The sequence below is a fragment of the Opisthocomus hoazin genome, chromosome 4 (assembly GCF_030867145.1).
Source record: "Opisthocomus hoazin isolate bOpiHoa1 chromosome 4, bOpiHoa1.hap1, whole genome shotgun sequence".
NCBI lineage: Eukaryota > Metazoa > Chordata > Aves > Opisthocomiformes > Opisthocomidae > Opisthocomus > Opisthocomus hoazin.
In genome coordinates this window covers 49,799,231-49,820,009 of record NC_134417.1, presented here as the reverse complement: position 1 = coordinate 49,820,009, position 20,779 = coordinate 49,799,231, and the positions used below count along the sequence as shown (strand labels likewise).

The 20,779-nt window shown below is 42.4% G+C and overlaps 1 protein-coding gene across 5 annotated transcripts in view; it reads left to right on the top strand.

Annotated features, from left to right (window-relative positions):
- Positions 1-10,074: 10,074 nt before the first annotated feature.
- RBMS3 (RNA binding motif single stranded interacting protein 3) overlaps positions 10,075-20,779 on the top strand; it is a 722,203-nt gene continuing 711,498 nt past the window's right edge. The window contains exons 1-2 of one of the 5 annotated variants that reach the window (XM_075418969.1): positions 10,075-10,112; positions 10,812-11,002. In XM_075418969.1, coding sequence (XP_075275084.1) covers positions 10,823-11,002 — 180 coding nt within the window. In that variant the 5' untranslated portion in view covers positions 10,075-10,112; positions 10,812-10,822. Of the gene's footprint in view, positions 10,113-10,366; positions 11,003-20,779 lie in introns of those variants that run through there. The other 4 variants (XM_075418970.1, XM_075418972.1, XM_075418973.1 and 1 more) reach the window with 4 other exon arrangements.

The window sequence follows — 20,779 nt, the reverse complement described above, 5'->3', positions numbered from 1 at the left end:
AACAACACTGAGTCATTAGCCATGCTGGTTGAAAAAGTAATGTCTACTGATTTGCATTTGCTTTGCTGTACCTTATTTTTGATTTTTAAAAAGCCTTACAAGATTCTTAGAGTATTAGACCTTTATATGGGTAAAGAGAACATCAACATTTACAGGAGTTACAGTAAGAAATGTTTTTTACACTATAGAGAAAATTTGTTATTTTTAGCATAAATTAATGACAGCGTGTTGGGAATTAAGAGGAAATGTCTTCATGCAGAATAGTTATTGCATACTTACTCAATACTTTTGCCTGCTTATTTTCCTTTGAATAGCATCTGGCACTGGGCACTGTCAGGGTATAGGAGCAGGAGACCTGTTGGTCTTATCTCAGATGTCAATAATTTGCTTGAGAAAAGACAGAAGTACCTAATATAGTAAACACACAAATAATTACTCCAGAGCAGTTATTGTAGAGTTAGCAAAACAGGTAACTTGACATGCTTATAAAATCTGTGTAAATATAGCCAAGTATGTAAAGTGTAATGTTTGTCATTAGAAAGTAATAGAAATGCAAATTGATTTCACAGAAGGCACATAAAATACTTTTTTTCTGCACAATTGTTTTGTTATTGTGAGACATCAGCGTAATAATGCCACGAGAAACAGCAGGCATCTTGCTGTTGTTTAGTTCTAAGAAGATAAGGGTTTTCCCAGTACCAAACCTGCTCAGGTTAATGTCCAGCTCTATTATTTCTGATAACAGCTGTTTAGCTTTGTGACTATCTTCCAGACAAAGCTCTTGCATCAAAACAGAAAACATTCACTAGATCTACTTCATGTAGGCTCTGTCTTCACAAACATACCCTCTAGATCTCAAACTTGAATTCTGTTTTTAAGTGTACGAAATTCTGCTTTTGTGGAATACTGTTTATCTTCTGTGCAGCTATGAACTGACTTTCATGAGAACACAAGGTAATTTAAGAGCTATCACTGCTCAGGGCCTGAATCCGGACTACTTTTACGTGTATGCAGAAAGATGTGGGGATTCAGGTTTCACATGCTGGCACAGTGTTCCCAGAGGGCCAGAGCTTAAACTCTGGAAACCAAATTTCAGTCAAGATAGGTACAGGTAGGTCAAAGGAAAGTACCTTTTGGATGTTCAAAATAGATTAAGTGGCTGATGAAGAAGTAAAAATATAATCTCTCAGACTGCTATTGGACTCTGACTTCAACTGTTTCATGTAGCTGAGAGTTCTCCTGGTGCTCATATGAAATTAGACGAATAGCCGAACAGATAAACTCACAGACTATGAGTGAATGTGGTTTATTGTATGAGGGATAACATTGTCTCTTAGCAGCAAGTGCAAGAGTTAAACTGGACAGTGAACAGCTTTGCAGTCCAGTTCTGTTCCCTGGCATTTGACTCTTGTGTTTCAGAATCTAAGCATTCACTCTAAGTAAGTTTTCTCTAGCTCTGGATACAATATCCTGTCAAACACATAAATAATGAAATAATACATATTAAAGGCAAACAGGGAGAGCCCAATGGATCCCAGTGCACTGTGATCCGTAGGGCTGGGATAGCTGGGACTGTGCTGATGCAGAACTCGGTGAAGGCCTTAGCTCAATGCTGAAGGTGGCATAAGGAGACGTTAGCTGACTAACTCAGCTTCACAGCCGTCCTGATCCAGGAATTTTACTTCTGGTTACATGACTGGCACCATTGAAAAGTACACACATGCCATGAGTCTTCACGGCAGGATCAAACAAGAGTACTAAGAGTTATGAATTGTGCCTACTTGTAGCAAAGGAGTAGTAACTTCTCTGAAGTTAACTGACCCCTATCAACTGTCAAAATTATGAATGACTTCACTGTCAATTAAGAAAGAAAGGAAACAGACAAACACACTCTGACAGCTACGTGATGCCTGGCATCTTGTTTGTTTGATCTTAAATTGTGTCATCTTATTTTGGTGTCATTGCTGGGAATAGATTAGATTGTATTTGCAGCATTCTATTGGGGTATTTTGCTTTTGCTGAGTACTACTCAGAATGAGATTTTCGAAATATGACATCTAGTTTTTAAGGTACAATTTTGAGCGCTGCTTTTTCTGCAAGCAAATGATAAAGTATACAGATATGCATACAAACCTCAGTTGTATGTGCTAACTGAATACAAACTAAGCGCAAATAGCCTTTTACAGATGTAAATTCTATCATTTGCTTGTACAAGTGACAGTGATAAACAACCACAAGCAGCAGTGATTTGCATGCACAAAGTTGAAATTTAGCCCTGAGTGCTTTTTGAGACCTTAAGTGTCATACCCTGTTGACAGCATATTTGACCTGAGAACATCATCTTTTTAATCAAAACATTTCCTTGCAACTTCAGTTTATTTTCTTTATATCCATTACCAGGTCTTATTTATTTTTAATCTGTCATCAAAACATCTATCTTTCAATGGTTAGGCTGACTGTTGTCTTTTGCTGAACTGTTCCTAATACGCTGGCGGGCACTGCTATTCAAGTACATTTGCCTAATTTTGGGTCTAACCCTGGACATCTTTCCATAGGCTTTTCAATTGTACACTCCCTGGGGCAGGGACGTGTCTTTCATTGTTTTTTGTGAGTGCAGTACCAGTGATGGTGTCCAAGAAATACAAGTAGACAATAACCTATTCTTTCAAGGAACAAAAGGATGTCCTTTTTGATGCACTCATCTTTCATCTCTCTTGAGTTTGCCATTCAGAGTCAGAAAACGGTTTGCAGGGTTTTTCACTTTCATCAGTTTCCTAGGTTTTTGCATCTTGTAGACTTCCCATGTATCCTCATTAACTTGCTTCATACTCAGTTGTTAAAGTGTCTGTTTTTAACTGTACAATTGTGGGTAGAAAAATTAAACAAAAATAAATTTCTTACATGGCTTTTGGAAAACATATGATATCCCACTCAGCAAATGTTTCTTTAAAATTTTTACTAGGGTTTTTTTTTCCCTATAGCATCCTTCAAATGCAGAAATAGTGAAAATGTGGCCTTTACAATTAAGGACACATTGCTAGATTCAAAGTATGCATATATTGAAATTATTAATGGAATTTAAAATTACTTTGGAAAGGGAAAGCTCAGGATTTCTCCTTCAAAGTCCAGTCGTTCATTCCACTTGTAGTTGTCATATGTTGACCTCAAAAAAGGTTTATCCTACACAAAGACAGCAGTCAGACTCCTTCCTAAATACTAATTAAAATGGTGAAGACTATACTGTTTAAATACATATTCTCTGACTCATTGGATTCAGCCAGTTCCAGATTTAGACCTGAATATAGTGGATAAAATTGTAAAACCGTAAATTCAAGTCCCAGCAGTTGAATAGAAGAGCAGCTGATCATGTTCATGCTTGTTATAAATTTGAAATTTTAAGAAGATGTAATGAATTGTGTTTAGTCTTATTTATGCTTAAACATACTTTGTTTCTTTAATTTATGCTTAGCACACATTTTTTTACTCTTAGAAATTTGGTGAATTTAAATGTATTTCCAGTCTGCAGAGGGAACAAGGAGAGAATGGGGCATATCTCAGCAGGGCCAGAGAGTTAGCAGAAGCTGGAAGAAGTAGTCAAATGGAGCAGTATGCATTAATTTAAAAATTCAAAGCAGAAACATATTAAGAAAGGAGTTTTATGCATATTGTTTACACAGATACTACCAAATGGATTACTCATCTGTTTTCATCATCAAGAAAATTCTCCAGACTTCAGTTTTGACAGTTTTAAACAAAACCCATCACCCCAGCTCAAAACTATATTTGCGTATGTATATATGCAGTCTGCCACAAAAAAAAAAAAGGAAGATGCTGTTAGCACATTGAGTCCTTATGCTTCTCTCTACTACAAGGGGCACAAGCAGTGAGAAGAGATTGGGAGAGCAAAATTAAAAAGCAAGAAAGAAAGGGATCAGTGGAGATAAACACCTAACTGTTGTGAGCATTCTCCTCACACCATGGCTGTTCCAGCTCTGAAGATGTTTTTCTAGGACCCCACTGGGCATATCAGAAATAAAGGCATGTAGGAACACTCCATAGCATGGAAAATCAGACAGGAGTTAGCGCTCCAAGGACCTGCACCAGTTCCTACGCAAATCTCTGCACATCACACAGCAGAGCTGTGTGCAGCGTGTGGGCTTCGGGTCAGCTGGTGAAGCAGGAATGCCTGAGGGCTAAACCCATGCATATTCTTGCCATCTCTGTCACTCCCTGTCAGTGGGACTCTGAACTTTAGTGGGGCAGTCCTTGCACACCGACCCTTGGCTGCCACTAGAGATGTTCTATCCTTTGTAGAGCATTTTATGCTATTGTCTGCTTCTCAAAGTTTAATCTCTGGCCATGAAAATTCGGCATCCTTTAAGAAATAACATAGAGCATTTCTTTTTGCCTTGTTTTAATGCATGTTCCTTTTGTTTATTTGTTTCTAACAAATGATTATTATGATAAATTACTTTTTTCCCCGTTTTCTAAGATAAGTGAAATCAGCGGATGTTTTTCTTTCCAAAAAATAAAGAAAACTAAGTCAATTTTTCAATTTGGCACAGATCCAGGCTTACCACAGGAACTGAGAAGACTGCAGCATCTCCCAGTGAAATACAGATGTTTTCATATTGTGTGAAACAACTGTCTGTGTGGCTGTGCTGCCTGCCTGTTTGCCTCAGAGCTGCGTTTCCTTTCTTTGAGTCTGCTAGGTTAGGCCTTCTGTCCCACCCAGTGACGTCTTGACTAACTATGAGACCAGGCCAACTTTCAGCAAATTCAGCAGAAATAGATGCTTCTTTTTCCACCTCACACAGCAATTTTGAGGGGAATAAAGCCCTCCATGCACCCTGCAGAACAAATACTTAGGTACTCAAGTCATGCTTTGGACAGTGAGTACAGGGTCTGCAGGGCTGTTACTCTCTTTGCAATGTCTTGGGCAAGGAAGGATGAAGCCTTGGCCTTGATTGTCAGTCATGTAGAATATAAACTACAAGGAATTATGCTCATGTTTAAAAGTCATGAAGCCTATCAATTCTATTTCAATGGGTTTCTAGAAAAGCAGCTGTAGGGGCTCAGCAGACCTCCCAAGGCTTACAGGATTTTTTGTTCCAAAAAAGGAACAGAGACAAGTCATAGAATCATAGAATGGTTTGTGTTGGAAGGGACCTTAAGGATCATCTAGTTCCAACCCCCCTGCCATGGGCAGGGACACCTTCCACCAGACCAGGTATCTCCAAGCCCCATCCAACCTGGCCTTGAACACTGCCAGGGAGGGGACATCCACAGCTTCTCTGGGCAACCTGTTCCAGTGCCTCACCACCCTCATAGTAAAGAATTTCTTTCTTATATCTAATGTAAATCTACCCTCTTTCAGTTTAAAGCCATTACGACTTGTCCTACCACTACATGCCCTTGTCAAAAGTCCCTCTCAAGCTTTCATGTAGGCCCCCTTCAGGTACCGGAAGGCTGCTATAAGGCCTCCCCGGAGCCTTCTCTACCCCAGGCTGAAGAGCCCCAACTCCCTCAGCCTTTCCTCATAGGAGAGGTGTTCCAGCTCTCTGACCATTTTGTCTTTAAAAGGCTCAAAAAATATCACTCAAGGCTTGAGTTGTGCGGCCATTCTTTGTGGTTTCAGTACTTGTGAGCAAAACGGTTAGAATGCAGGGTAGAACTGATATTGTCAAAATTGTGAGTGGAAAGCTAATAGACAAGATGCTTTTGAAAATGCAGGTTGTCATGTGTCTATTTTCATGCTGGACTGCGTAGAGAATAGTGGAATTCAAATAGTATTTTAAGCTTTTACTCTCTAAGAATATTCACAGCATGTCTTTATATTCCTGTGCAACATAACTCTTTTAGGATAGCATTTATTAAGCGTATGCAATTATAGACTTCCTGACACAGAAAATACCTTCCTAGATAGATCTTGAAAGTTACAGAAGCCCCCAGGTTACTGAATGTTTGCATACTTGCAGCAAAGCACCTTAGAGAACAGAAACAGAGATCGATGGGTGGGAAAATGACTCAAGGAACATCTGTGTCAGCCACTTTGAAATGTATAGTACAGAGGGAATTATCGATAAGGTCAGAGTCTTCATGAGAAAGCAACTCTGTTTGCAAGTCTCCAGCAAGAAATGAAATAGCCTAGAATGCAAGTTGACAGATACAGTGTTGACTGAGGCCCCAAGGAGCTTGCGCTGACAACAGGAAACCTTTGATTTGAATTGTCTAAGGGTGGTAAAAGGTCAAATTTATTCAAATGTTGAATGCAGTGGGTGGGTGAATCCTGAACCAACAGATAAGTGAGGCAGCAGAAAGCTGAATGCTGCGTCTCTCGTACAATGATAACTGTGTTTTTATGAAGATTGCATACATCCTGCTAACTTATAATAGCCATTTTTGTACATTTTGACATGCAACATCTTATTTATCCACATTAATGTAAATATAAATTTGCCTGAGAAAGACATGAAAATATCTTTGAACAAGAATTGTTATGTAAGTAAACATCAGTAAATGAGCAATTATCTTAAAACTATTCATAAGAAAAAGTGACAAATTGCTAAATGGAACAAAACCGAAAGAAGAGACCACGGAAGGGGCATAAATGTTCTGTTTAATCTGCCACTGAACTACTTTATGGTCTTAGGCAACTCATTTGTGTATGTCTTCCCACCATTTCTAGCCTTATTAATTAGGACTACAGAGGATTCCCCCGCCATGTGGCTTGCACAGTATGTTGTGCTATCATCTGATCATAACCAAGAATAAGAACGCAAAAATGACACCGTTTTCTACAAGAAGCAATCTTTGATGCTTTCCATCATATTGTTCTGATACTTGGCCTTAATTAAATTCATAGTCTCATCATGCCCTAATTTTAATTTTTTAAGACATGAAGAATACTCTTTGTCTTGAAAAGTTTTCGTTTTCCATTTTACAAGGGCGGTGTCCCTGGATTCTTAGTCACCTAAACCTGTTTTATAGCACAACCTACAAGTGCAAAATATGCAGAAGCATGGAGCGTGTATTAATGAGTATAGTATTGATCTCACCAGCAATATTTTAGTGCTGTTTCTCTTGAAAAATGAACAATAGATCTGGGCTCAGAAATTCTTAATGTGTGTTGCATATGGTAATAGACAGTCCATATGCAGTAAAGTACTTTATTATTCTATACAGAAGCTAAATTATATGCTGTTTTACCACAGTGAACATCAGTGAAGGATCTATGCTAATTTTTTTCGATCTGTGAGCACATCTGGAAAGCATTCAACACAATGTTGTTGTCTTACGAACACAGCCTTCCTGGTGTGGATTGACTTGCCCTCCAGTAAGACTCCCTGGTTTCTGCTTCTCAGTGAGTTGTCTTCCAAGACAGTTGCCATGTGATACAGGATTCTGGCTCGCCATTCTTCCACCTCAGCTCCCAATACTATTCTGGGGACTTACGTTTTTAGTTCGATGTACGTACCAAGTTAGTTGAAGGTACCAAAAACTTTTCATTACGTAATACCCATCAACTGTTCGGCTCTGTGGCTTGTTGCATTATTACAGCCTGTAGTGCCACTCTTCTCTCAGTGCTTACCAAAAATAATATAGGGTAAAAGCTCACGTGCTTCTGCCTGGACCTGAGGAACCTGATACTTCTCAGAAGGACCACTTAGGAGACTGGAAGGAAGTCATATTTCTTGCCTCCTCAGCCTGCTGGTTCAGACTTTAGTTTCCTGATCAATTTGTTAGTGCTCCTAGATTTATAGTTACTGTTTGTATATCTCCAAGTATGAATGGCCTGACGACCATTAGTTGTCTCACAGAAATCTGCAGTGATTATTCAGACCTTTACCTTAGCCTGACAAATATGTTCTACTTAGGATTCTCTTGAAACCCACTGAATAACAGCAGCCGGGCAGAAACCTGGTTTGTGCAGAGAACAATTGGGAGCACGCTGTTGTGATGAATTACTTGTAATAATTTTATTTTTGCAATAAATCTTTTGCAGCACAAAAAGGAAAGATGGGGAAAAGAAGAGAAAAGAAAGAACGGGAAATTTGAAGTTCAGCAGCCAAGTACAAATCTTTGTACTGACTTTCATATAGTCTAGGGCCTGTCTTTCTCTTCTTATGTATGATCACGTTCACTCAAGCCATCTAAAAAGTGTCTGTTGGTTTTGGGGGTTAAACTCTCTGGGATTAGGAGCAGAGCTTTCTGAGTCAAGGGCCCCCACCTCTGGAATTACTTTTCCTTGGTTCTCTGCCAATGTCCAGCTCCAGTAAGCTTCAGAGCTCGTGGCAAAATATTTGTATTTGTGTTACCTTTTCTCTATTTTACATAGTTTGGTTTTGCTTTGAATTTTACCTTACTGATCTGGAGATGGTCACTTGGGAATTGTTATTTTCTAACACGATTATTTAGTATTAGTCACCATGGGAAGGTTTCTGTGTCATTTATCAGTAATTTTGTAAGTGTGTGCTCCAGCGCCTGAATGAATGATATTTTTATTTTCACTTTTATCTTGCCATTTGCCAACCTGTCATACTGGAACTACTTTGACCCAAACTGGAAAAGCTCTTGAGCACAGAATTTTGTTCCTTTAGTGCTTTCTTGTGTGCGGAGCTAGGTGGTGACTGCACAGGCGGACTGACAAGGGGGGTGGCTTGTCTTCTACACAGGTTCATTGCTTTGTTCTCGGCAATTCTGCAGCGAAGTCCACCTTGGTACGTGTTCCGCAGCCATTGCGGCTTTGCAAACAGATCGCCCAAAAGTGCCCATCTGCAGTTAGTACTGCCTTTTGCTAATGGGTTGAAAACTATATGAGTATCCAGAATGTTTAAATCCTTCTACTCCAAAATGTAGACTATCTATAAATGATTATAAATAAATGATTGTAAGTAGTCTGAAGTGTTTGATTATACACTTTAATATTCAGGGCTTGATTGTCTTATTATTTACCTCAATTTTAAACATGGATGCTGATAGTTTCAGTGGGAATGTTCCTTATTTGCACCAGTCTGAGAAAACAGCGGGGTCCGCAAATACCTGACATGCTTTGAGAACAATACCGAAGGATCTTTAGAGGTGTGTGTTTTTGAAACACAGCTTTGGTGCGTGACAAGGACATTTTTTTTCCTCTCTTGCGAGATTAGCCCTTGCCCTTTGTCCAAACATATTGTTGCAATAAGATCTGTTCAGGTTCCCCCAGTAACAATCCTGTTAGGGAATAGGGGAACCTGAGGCGAGGAACTAAAGGGCATCATGAAATACCTGATAGTCGCCCGCTTCCTGAAATACCCTGGGATAGGTTCTCTCCTGGTGTGAAACAGGCCAGCTCCTGAGGACGTGGCCCAGCAAGTTGCTCTTGGAGAGGTCAGTACAGGCGTCAGACAGATGGGGTATAGACCAGCTACGTATCCTGACACTGCAGGCTCTCAGTAGATGTTCCCAGCTAACTTTCAAAGCAGCTGCTCCTCAGGACAATGTGGTGTTATATTTAGAAGTGCAGACCAGTCACCTGATGGCGTCCTGATTTAAGAACGGTCAGGTTTACACTCACCATTCATCTCTTCCAATTGAACAGGGGAATAGCTTAAGAGTTGGCTTGGCTCCGGTGCCACTAAGGAAATTCTTGCTTTGGTATAAAACACTCTTAATGAGAGTGCATTTTTCCCTACCGTGTCTAACTTCAGTCTGAGAAGGAAGCCAACACGAGGAATCAAATAATTGTGTGTGTGCACCGCACTCACGACTGATTTAGCAGCTTACACGCGATTTTTTTTTTTTCCTTTCTATTCTTGTATTTGTGTTGATAAAATCGGAGAGCTGGTGGCTGGTACCGATTTAGATTTCCAGCTTGTATTTGCTCTTGTTTTTCTTGTTTTTCTCCCTACTTCAGCTCTCCCTGTGCAGTGCTGCGTGGCGCTGGCAGCCTGAGCGAGAGGGAGCTCCAGTCACACGCATCCACTCTGACCGCGGCGAGGAGACTCACATCCAGGAGCCCACGTTTGCAATAGCGGGTGGTGCTGGGCTGGGGGGGAGCCGAGGGGAAAATAAAATAAAAAGCAACAGTCGGGTAAATGCTCGCCTCTCCTCGCCACCAGCACCTTGCACAGGTCTGAAATCGCTTGTTTCGCTTTGCTGTATTGCGCTTGCCTGGGATGTGGAGAGGGGAGGGGGAGGGGAGGAAGGGGGAGGTTTAACTTTTACTTGACATTACCGGGTTATTGTCAGTTCCCCCGCGTTAAACCCCGCTGGTTTCCCCTCGCCCCCCGCGCCTCCCCGGGCACGGCTCCCTCCAGTTAACTTTGTTCAAAGGGCCGCAGCCAGAAGGGCTTGTCCGGGCCTGGGACATAGATAGCGTAAAGTAAATAACCGCCACGATTAGACCGGGGCCGGGAGTTGATCTTCGTGGCGAGAGAGATCTGCTTAGTTAGCGATTGCCGTTTCGGGGCGGCTGAAGGCCGCCGTGCCAAGGACAGGCGCGCACACGCACGCCCGCTCACACACACACACACACACACACACACACACACACGCACACTCTTATACGCGCGCACACACACACACGCGCTGGATACAAAAGTCTGGAGGATCGCGGGGAGAATTGCAGCCGCGGATCGGTGCGGCGGCGGCGGTGGCCAGAGCCATGTGTGCCACGGCCTCCTGAGGGGGGAAAGGAAGGAAGGAGCGAAGGAAGGAAGGAAAAAAGAAGGAAAGAAAGACGGGAAAAAAAAGAAAAGCGGGATAAAGGGAAGCAGAAGAAAGACGCGGGGCCGTGGAAAGTGTTCGCCTGCTTTTGTCTCGCAATACAGTGAACTGGAAGATGGAGATGGATGTTAAGGGAGTTTCTCCCTGCCCGGAGCCCATCCCCCCGGCGGCGGGGTCTGGCGCCTGCCCGCACCAGCGCCCGCACCACCGCGATGGGCAGCCCGCCGAGCCGGCCCCCGCCGCCGACAGCGGCCACCCGGAGCGGAGGCACGGCGGCGAGAAAGAGGACAAAAAGGTAGGTCCGGTCCGGTCCGCTCCGCCGCCGCCACCGGCCGGCCGGAGGAGCCGGCTGCCCGGGGCCGCGCGCGGCGGGCCCGCTCCCGCCCGGCCGCGGCCGCGCCGCCCTTTGTCAGCGCGGCGGCGGGAGGCGGGGGGCCGGCGGCAGAGGTTGTCTGAGGACACGGGGGCGGCGGGGCGGGGAGGCGAGGCGCGGGGCCGCCGCCGCGGCGGGGCCCGGGGCGCCGGGCATTGTTCCGCCCGGCCGGCGGGAGCGGCGCCCCACGGGCCGGGGCCCGGGAGCCGCCGCCAAAGTTTACCTCACTTTGAGGGACCGGTGCCGGCGGGGCCGCCACTTTCCCGCCAGTCCCCTCGCTTCGGTTTCCACCCGGCGGCGAGGGGCGAGTCGCCGGGGGGAAGGAGCCTGGGCGCCGTGTCCCTTCGGCCCTGCTGTGTCATTGTGGACCGGGGGACGGCGGCTCGCTGCCGAGCGAAAACCTGCGGGTGACGGGGTTCAGCCAGAAATGGGTCAGATCGCGTCCTTCGGCGCGGAGATGTCTGCTGCTGGAAGAATCGGAAAGTAGGGAGGATGGGATGGAGAAAGGTTGCCATTAAGATAATGTCAGCGGAGTGCATTGATTAGTGCTTTTGTCTGTGGGCACTGGCTTCGTTTCCGTTCATTTTTCTCGGCGTGGGTTTACCGAACTGCAGCCCATGAATTCTGCCGTGCCTGTAGGTCTGTGACAGGCAGAGACTGATAAATGTGTGAGTTTCATCGTAATCCGGCGATGGTTGCACGGAGCGATCTGTGTGTGCTAGACTGTAAAACACACCCGTTTGTATTTTACCGAAATCCGAGTAATTCTTGGAATGGACAGATACCCCAAACCAGATTATAATCCTAGCGTAAATGAAAAAAAGAAATGTTGCCATGGACTGGATTTGAGCTGTGTTTCTTCAACTAGTTTTACTATAGTTTGATTTTGTTAGAAATGTGTAAGGGAGCAGTAGCACAATGAAGGAATGTAAACCGGCGGTGCAAGAAATTAATGCAACAACTATGTCACACCATGTATTTGCATGACTAGAGTTGCAATTATCAGGAGAAATATAAGGTGTTTTGAAAGAATGGTATCCCTGATTGGAGACCCCAAGTTTGTAGTATTTACCTCCTATACTTTTAGCTTTGTTGTAAAACCTCTCCTGTTGTTTTAATTAAAAGAGAGTATCAACGACTGATCATTTTAGCAGGGCCTGTACAGCTTAATAAAGTGGATGCGAGGGCTTTATTTTTAAAATGGTAACTAGTGGTTTACATATGGTGATAGAGGAACGCAGACTTTCATCTCCCTTGAGTTTATGAATATTTCATCCTGTTGTGACTGCATGTTACTGTACGTAGCTAAATGATTTGTTGTGTGTGATTATTCCTAGGATCCCCCTTTCCTTGCATTGTGTTACTTATTGGGACTTAAAATGCTTTTATTTTAGAATAATTAAAATGTAGAGCCAAGGTTGCCATTTACACGAGTTGGTTGTATCAGCACCTTGAGCGTTTAAAAACCCTGCCATCAGCAGAAATCCATGCTCAATAGTGACTTTCTGATGTGCCACACAGTCTGTCTAACGTTTTACCAATTGTGGACATGAGGAAGGCAAACAGAGTATGACTGAAGGTGAATGAACGCTAGAGAAGGCCTGATACTCTGTCGTGTGGCGAATTAACGTGTTTTCATAACTCACTATTGCACTGTTTTGTTCTGTATTTTCCGGCATTTTCTGGACACGGAAACAAAAGTATTACCTTTTTCTGTCCTAGTTGTAGCCATGCTAAAGGACTATAATATAGTCTTTTTCTTTAATCCATCATCAGCTTTTCCAGGCTCGCCATTGCTAAGGTGGTTGCAATTACTTTAGCTTGTATTTTTAGGAAGTGCTGTGATATTTCAAACCTTCCTAAATGTATGTATCTTTTCTGGATGCTGTCCCAGGACAACCCATACTTTTTATTAGTGTAGAAGTATTTCAGATATCTGGTAAAATAGTGGCACCAGAAATGTGATGAGAAGGGGAAAACCTATTAAAGTGATGGTAAAATCCAACACTACTGTGAAAAAAACCATTCCTACCACGAAACAAACCCCAAGTATTGCTGGAAACGTCATCTAAGGACTTTATAAATGGATTGAAGTAACAGTACCGTTGTTCATTTGACTCTTAAACCAATGTGAGAGGCGAACTGATATATCCTAGAAAATGAAAATTGTAAAGGACATTAGAACCTGATTTCCTGACACCTGTATGCTTATAAATAACTAAATATTAGTATTTTACAACATCCCATGATTCCACAGTCAGGACTAGTGTTTTGGGATCATGCTGCAGTTATAAAAAGTCTTATATTTTATCACTGAGCTCCATTTCCACTGGAGGTAAGAGTTTTGCTTCCATCTCAATGGAGCTGGGTCAAATTTACGATGTAGTAAAGCTATTTTTTGTCACTGCCTCTAAAAGGGACATTGCTGAATTAACCAAAGAAAGCATTTTCCTGATTCCATGGAATTTCAGAATAAGGTACTACCGTAGTGTCAATTATATGGATATTGTGGTTTTTTTCTGCTATATGTTCATTTTTAATTTGTCTTTGAACTTCAATAAACTTGTGAAATGTGCGTAACTTGAAATATATCCCACTGTCTTCAGCTGGGATGCTGACATGCTGAAGTGTATGCTTAAGTGCTTTGTTGGAGGAAGATCTAGGTTACCTCCCATATATCCTTCTGTGTTGAAACCATCTCTGACCAATGTATGAGAAGAGAAATTGTGAAGGTTGACTTTATAATTTATTAAGTATATGGTACTCAGTGCTTTAAAGCATACTTGCCATTTAGGTGGGAGAAAATTAAGCAGAAATAGATTTAGAAGTGTAAGATTTAGAAGGCGGATGACTCTATAAGGATGCTATTTTTTCTCTTAGAACACATCTGAAAGTATTTTTCTACCATGTTTTCTGTTATTTTAGTTAAAAGCATGTAGGTCTAACCCTATATACAGCAGCATGTTGACATTCTCCAGTGCGGCAAAGTGGGTAACTGGGGGAGAGAGCAATGTGCAGTTCGGGCTGTGCATTCCTGGCTTGAGGTGCAGCTGAAGCCTGTGACAGGTTGGCTGGGTGGGCCGTCACGCTGTCTTGCCACTCCATGACTTGGTGCAAGGGGTTGCAGGCCCATAGATTTTGCCAAGGATTCTTTCAAGCTTGTGTTGGAATGATAGCATCTTTGCAAGGGTTGCTGTAGGAGCACTTTGATGGTTGAAGACAACCCTGCAATTGCTTTGCAGATTGGTGACTACAGGTGACATTTGCCACAGCTGACATTATGACCAGAATTTTCCCAGAGCTAGTAGCCTGAGTTAGGACTTTCAAGCCCTTAGCTCCAACCAGTGTGTTACAGTGTTTCCATTTTCCACAGTGTTCTGTAGCCCCCAGATGTTGGTCCTAGGTATGGATTTGGTAATGTAACTTTACACACCCAAAAAAGAGCATGTTATTAGGTTTTCCACCAAGGAAAACCTCTGTATATATGAGGTTTGCACAAATCATTTAGCACAAATGATTTACAAGCACACCCAGAGCTTTGACTTTATACTACATTCCAGATAGATATAAACCCCCCTGTGAAATAGCTCCAAGGTGAAGAACTTGTGTGTATTTACATGGAAATGAGCACACCAAGGTTACAGCAAAAGCAAGCCTGTCTGGGCTGGGTACATTGTATTCTGGTTCACAAACAATTTGCCAATGTTTGATACGAGAGTTCTGAAGTGTTTTGTGGGCTTATTTGTATGTCATTTAACAGAATTCTTTTGCCTGTGATATTGCTGTGCGAGAGTGGTACCCAGGTGTGAGCTTCTAGAGGGGAAAAGCTGCGTGCTTTGGGGAAAGACACTTGGTATTAACTTGGGAATTTGACTGTACACGTGATCTGATCTACTCGTCAGTCTCTGAAAGCTTTCTGCTAGTGTATTTACAGGACTACTGCTGTCAACAATATGGTGGTTGTTCACTCATCCTCCATCAAGCGGTAGGTCAGGAAGAGTGGAAGACTTTTCAGGGGTAATTCTTTTTTTAATTATTTCTTGTATGTAGTTAGTTTTGTTTGGTTTGAAAAGCTGTATGTTACTATGCGTTTACATTTAGAGAAGAGAAGGCCTAAGAAATGCAGGTTATGCGTAAAGCAGATGGTGGGAAGTTTCTTTTTGGGGGCAGATCACTCCAGGCTCAGGTCACATGGGCTTATCTTACCATAGGCAGTTCCATTGTGCACAGGAGAGTACCATCTTTTTCCTGGAGGTTCAGGTGTTTTTTCAGACAACCTGGACCCAGCACGTTGAGCAACTTGAAGTTAAGAACCAAAAGCTGAAGCTGAGATCAGTAGTGGATACGAGGAACTAGTCTGGGGTGTGTGGGACAAAGAAAGCAGAGACAGACAATACTCCCAGTTGCTGATGGTAGCAGCTTCTCCTGATAATTGTATAAAATGCAACACCTTGTACTAGCTGGAGCTTCCAAGTACTGAAGGCTTTGTGCCAGGTGTATCCCGGGCTGTGGCCCTGCCAAGATGTAATGCAGGCATGAATAGTCAAGGTCAGGCCATTGTCTGCCTAGATGGACAAATTCTGACCCACCCAGAGAGGGCAGAAAATTTTACTTGCGGCTCTGGCTATTCTTAGAGTTTGATGTCAGACAGCAATTCCAGTGTATCTTCCAGTGTGTGAACAGAGCTGGAGAATAATGCGTCTTTCTCTAACTCATTGCTAAGAATGCTTCAGAAATCATTCCTCGGCCTGGTGACATCAACTCTGTCTGTTTCAGGTCCACTTTTAAGCTCCTTATCTTGATTCTTGACCTGCTCCTTACCATGCTGTGGGCCATCATGGTACTGGTATTGGTCTGCATAGTTCAATGTCTTCCTAGTGAAGCGTCTGTAAAAAAGCTTATTCTGTGCTAGCACCCTGTTCTTCCAGAGTTCCCAGAGCCATGTGGCTGGCTGAGTGGTGAATCTGTCCGAAAGCCACAGACCCAGGACATGCTGAGTCCCTTATATTCAGGTCTTTGTCCTGCTGACTCCCAGTTCTAGGACAGGCTCTAATTCACGGCAGCGTGGGGAGGCTCCCAGATACGTCTACCTGGAACGGCTGCCCAGAGTCCCAGAACCTGGCAGGTGCCTCTGGAAGGGAGGTTTTGGTCCTTTCTGTTGCTGCTGTTGGCCTTAAAGCCATTCACCATGCCATTAACCCGTTTCAGAGAGCAAGGCCCAGGGGCCATCTGCTTTGGGGAGAATTAAAAAAAATTTACATTAAAAAAACCCAAAAGAGTAAATTCACTATGAACTGAAAGCCTTGCTTTGCAGGCAGGTCTACTTCTGCACTTCCATGCATTTGATGTACTCTGCTTCTCACACTTCTCTTGCCTTCTTGGTGAGAGAATCCTTAGATGAACCTAGGACTGTGTCTTTATTACAAAAATAAGTGGATGAGAGGAATAGAGAGAGAGACACTGCTAATACCTCAACTGAAGGTAAGACTAATAAACTCATATTTTATTAGACATCAGAGAATCCATAAGGAGAAGAGATACTGGGAATCAGGCCTCATAATTTTCATAGCTTCAAAATCACTTTTTACCTCGTATTCTGAGAATTCCTTTTATTGATATGGGAAAGAAACTTACCTTAATTAAAGTAAATGCACATTTGAAATGCATTTATTTTCAGGTGGCATATTGAGAATCTGGAATGTGGAGACTGAGGTCTAGCACTGGTTTTATGTTAGAGCATAAAGTTGGAGAGGGAGGAACTGACTTCTATGCTTTGCCTATATCTGTACTAAACCAACATACATGATAGTGCGTGTGAATGATGCTTTAAAATACTACACAGTACTGAGACTTCTGAAAGAAGAATAAGCTATATAAACCAGTTCTCAAATAAATTGCGTGAGAAATGTTTTGGCAAAGAGCGAACTGCTGTTTAAGTTTTTCAACCAACTGATCAATAAGAGGATGAAGCTTGAAAAGCTGATCACACTCTGAATGGTTCGTGGGCTAAAAATAGAAATATTCATTGTAATGCAGAGATTTCATGAAAAGTAAGTAGGTACTACTTACAGTTATTACAAAGTGAAATTAAGTGCATATGTAGTTGATTAGGTAACAAATCCAGGGACATAAACAATGAACAACATCATGGCTGAGAGCTAAACCACACTCTTGAGTCATCGGAAGCACAGCCGCAAATTTTGTATGCAGAAGACACAGAACGGGCTCTCTGGCTAAAAGCAAATTCATCTTGGCTGCAGAAGGGTTGCGAGGATTCCTACTCGGAGGAAGGTGCAGCGCTGAAAAGGGCACTGTTATCTCCTCTTGAGCAGTTGGGACATTGCCTTGACTCAGATGTAGTGGTTGGTATGTGTTCGTGCCTGTGTGCTGTGACTGGAAAGCAGTCCTATTCAGGACTGCACATGACAGCCCAGAGCTTGGCCAGTGCATGGCATATCCCTCTCACTTGTGTAGAGCTTGTTCTCAAAAGCCCAGTATTCACAGGAATTCCTGTCCAAGGGTTGAGTGCCAGCTTGTAACGAATCTGAGGCTCCAAACAATGGACAATCAATGAAGCTAGAAAAGAACAATACTCATGTTGTTGCATGCTATTCCCTGTGTTTTGCTAGATGCTCACAGTGTTTTTAGACCATCTCTGTCTGTGTAAAAGTTTACTGTGTTGTACTGCACCCTTATGGCACAGTAATTCTTACTATGCTGAGGTTAAGGTTTACTTAATTGCTTGGAGCTAAGAGGGAATTGTAGTTACTGATGCATGAAGTGGTTCAGTTTTTGTTTGGTTCCATATTTGGTTGTTCTCTGCCTGGCTGTAGCCATGCCACTCACATAGTGACTGGGATTCTTTCCCAGCAGCTTGTGCTAGGTGGATTTCTGTACTGACTAGCTGCCAGTAGTAATTATCCAGTGAGGGTATAAAAAGTTGCACAGTCCCAGTAGAGTTATTAGTTTCTAACAACCTGTCATAGAAAATACCCAAATAGTAAAGAAGAGGAGCCTGCAGCTCTAAATAGGAAAAATGACAACAGGAGCACTGATTTCCATGAAAGTAGTGCTCAGGTCAGGTTCCAATGTGATGTTTAAACATGTAGCAGAAAAAAGGACAGATCTGAAAGGTACTACAGATATTAAGTATTCTACAGTAGTTTCTTTCCTTCCTCACTCCTCATCCTTTCTCTGTGGCTCTGGAGTTCTCCTCTGTCTATAACAAAAGCTTCTGTTTTGTTTCATTTCCTCACATTGCATTCTGAGCTATAAGAGGAATATGAATTGTTCCAGGAACTGTAGTAGCCAGTGCATCTTAACTGGGATAAAACAAGACACAATTTGGCTCATGGTATGGACAAAAATAGTCATCTATAAAATTTGTTAGACAGCCATGATTTACTAGAAAAAGAGTAATTCTTCCATGCCTGATGGCTTCTGCCATGTGTTTAAATACAGCTGTTATTTTCATTATACATTCTATTAAGTGAAGACCAAGCTTGTTATAGAAGCAGAATAGAAATAGTTTCCTTGACTGAAAAACAAGTGTTGGGTGAAGAAAAATTACAGACTCAAGCCCCAGAGTTTGGTTAATATACTTACTGTTCCTGCGCTTCTGAGTTCATTGCATTGAAAACCTTGGCCTATAGTGTCAAGTTTATTCTTTCCAAAAAGATATTCTGCACAAGTTGTTCAATGTGATAATGTGATCAACGACTGAAAATACTGCAGTGAGATAAAACAAGTATTCTCACATTCACTTGTAGACCGTCTGCAAAGGATTGTTATTGTTGACTGGAGAATGAAAATAAAATGGTATGGAACCTATGCTTTTTCTGTTAGCATAGGGTCCGTGTTAATTGATTTCAACAAGTACCTCAAGCACCACTGACACCTCTTCTTCGCTATTAACTGCTGCTGGTTGTCTTGCTGAGGTTATTACTGAGTCTATACTCATTTCCAGGAGTCCATGGCGGAAAATCTGTTTTTGGATCCCAACTTACATGCTCAAGATAAGTCTTTGTGGAAAGGGAGTTACACGGCTACTATCTACCAAAGATAATTGTTGTAGCTGTTACATTTAGTCATAATTTGATATTAGCTATAGTATAATAAATATGCTTTGTGCTTTGCTGACAATTCAAAAAGAGTACATTATTGCCTTGAGAGAGTTACCATGTGAATCAGATGTAACACAGGAAAGATAACTACAACTCCTCACAGATGGGCAGGTGAGTGTGTTATGTAGGGTATGATGTAAATAACTTCTGCGCTTAAGGTGAATTAAGAGTGAAAGAGAGTGGCATGGAGGGCAAAGAGGGAGTCCTTGCTGGAAAGCTAATTGAAAACAGCAACTTTTGAGTAGGACTGGAAGGAGGGAGTTTGTAAAGGTTTGTATTTTGAGACGAAAGAACTTTATGAAGTGTGTATTGGGTCCATGTGGAGTTAAGGAAGCACACAACAGAATCTCGCAGCATTTGCAAAATACCTATCTAGGCTTCACAGACATTATACAGTGCCCTGGTTAGCCTTGTTGCCTTTATTGAGTGTGCTTTGAGCACATGCAGACTTTCAAAGTATGTGAAAGCCACGTTTAATAATTAATTGGCTCACTCTCTCCCACCTATTGCTTCATATCTAATAAAAGGCAACAGCGAGTCCTTGCCAAAGCCAACAGATACAATAATATTTAGGTTAGTTGGGTTTGAGATATGACAGGCTAGAAGGGACATCCCCAAAGATCTTAGAAGTGAAACAATCTCCATTTTTTGTCCTGTCTTATTTCTCCCATGAATCTCATGTGATGTGTGCTCTTAGACTAAATTTTCCCTGATCTAATAAGTGATTTCAGGAAGATCAGTCCACTTCTAGAGAACGAGAAGTCTGTGTGTGCATCTGTTTGAACTGATTTATAACTGGAGGCATGTTTCAACTTCACTGTGTCAGGGACACATGCTGAAATTTCCAAGTGATAAACTGATTTCTGCCTTAAACAGAGCAGCCACCATCCACATTATCATCTACATCCACGCACCCGCAGTGTGATGCAGGAAATGGTACACCATTATCAGATGGCTGTTAGGATGGATGCAGGGAAATGGTGAGCTTGCTGGCATGACCTTCAAAAGACAGACATCCACAGATGTTCTGTAGTCACTTAAGTGAGCACAGTTAAAGTGTGCCTGTTGCGCACTTGGGAAAATTTTGTTCAGAGAACACTTCATGAATATGTTTCCAGAGGTAGAAGGGAAGGAAAGCCATACAGGGTTTCAAGAGACCAAGAGGAGCAAGGCAGTAACAAAGGGTCGGATCTTCGTCCTGAACCTGAGTTTATCTGCTTTCCACAGCAGGGAGGTGGCTAATGCAGTGGAAACTTAACTGTCACCTGCTTTTGTGGTCTCATGCAAAGCATAGCCTTGTTAGACCTTAAAATGGGGACCGAACGTGCTGCTTCTTGAACTTGTAAAGAGGACACATCCTGTGCAGAAGATAAGTGAATAAACTATGAATGAAGTCTAAGAGAAGCTGTATGGAGGCTGGAAAGTCAGAGCTGATCAAGGTTAATGTGGCTCAGGAAGTCTTTACAAGAAGGGGCATACCACAGGACTGTCATGAGATAGCCAGGTCTGCATCTGAACTGGAATCACCCAGTGCTGGGGAGTGTTGCTCAGGACAGGAACAAAGCTCTGGCTTCTC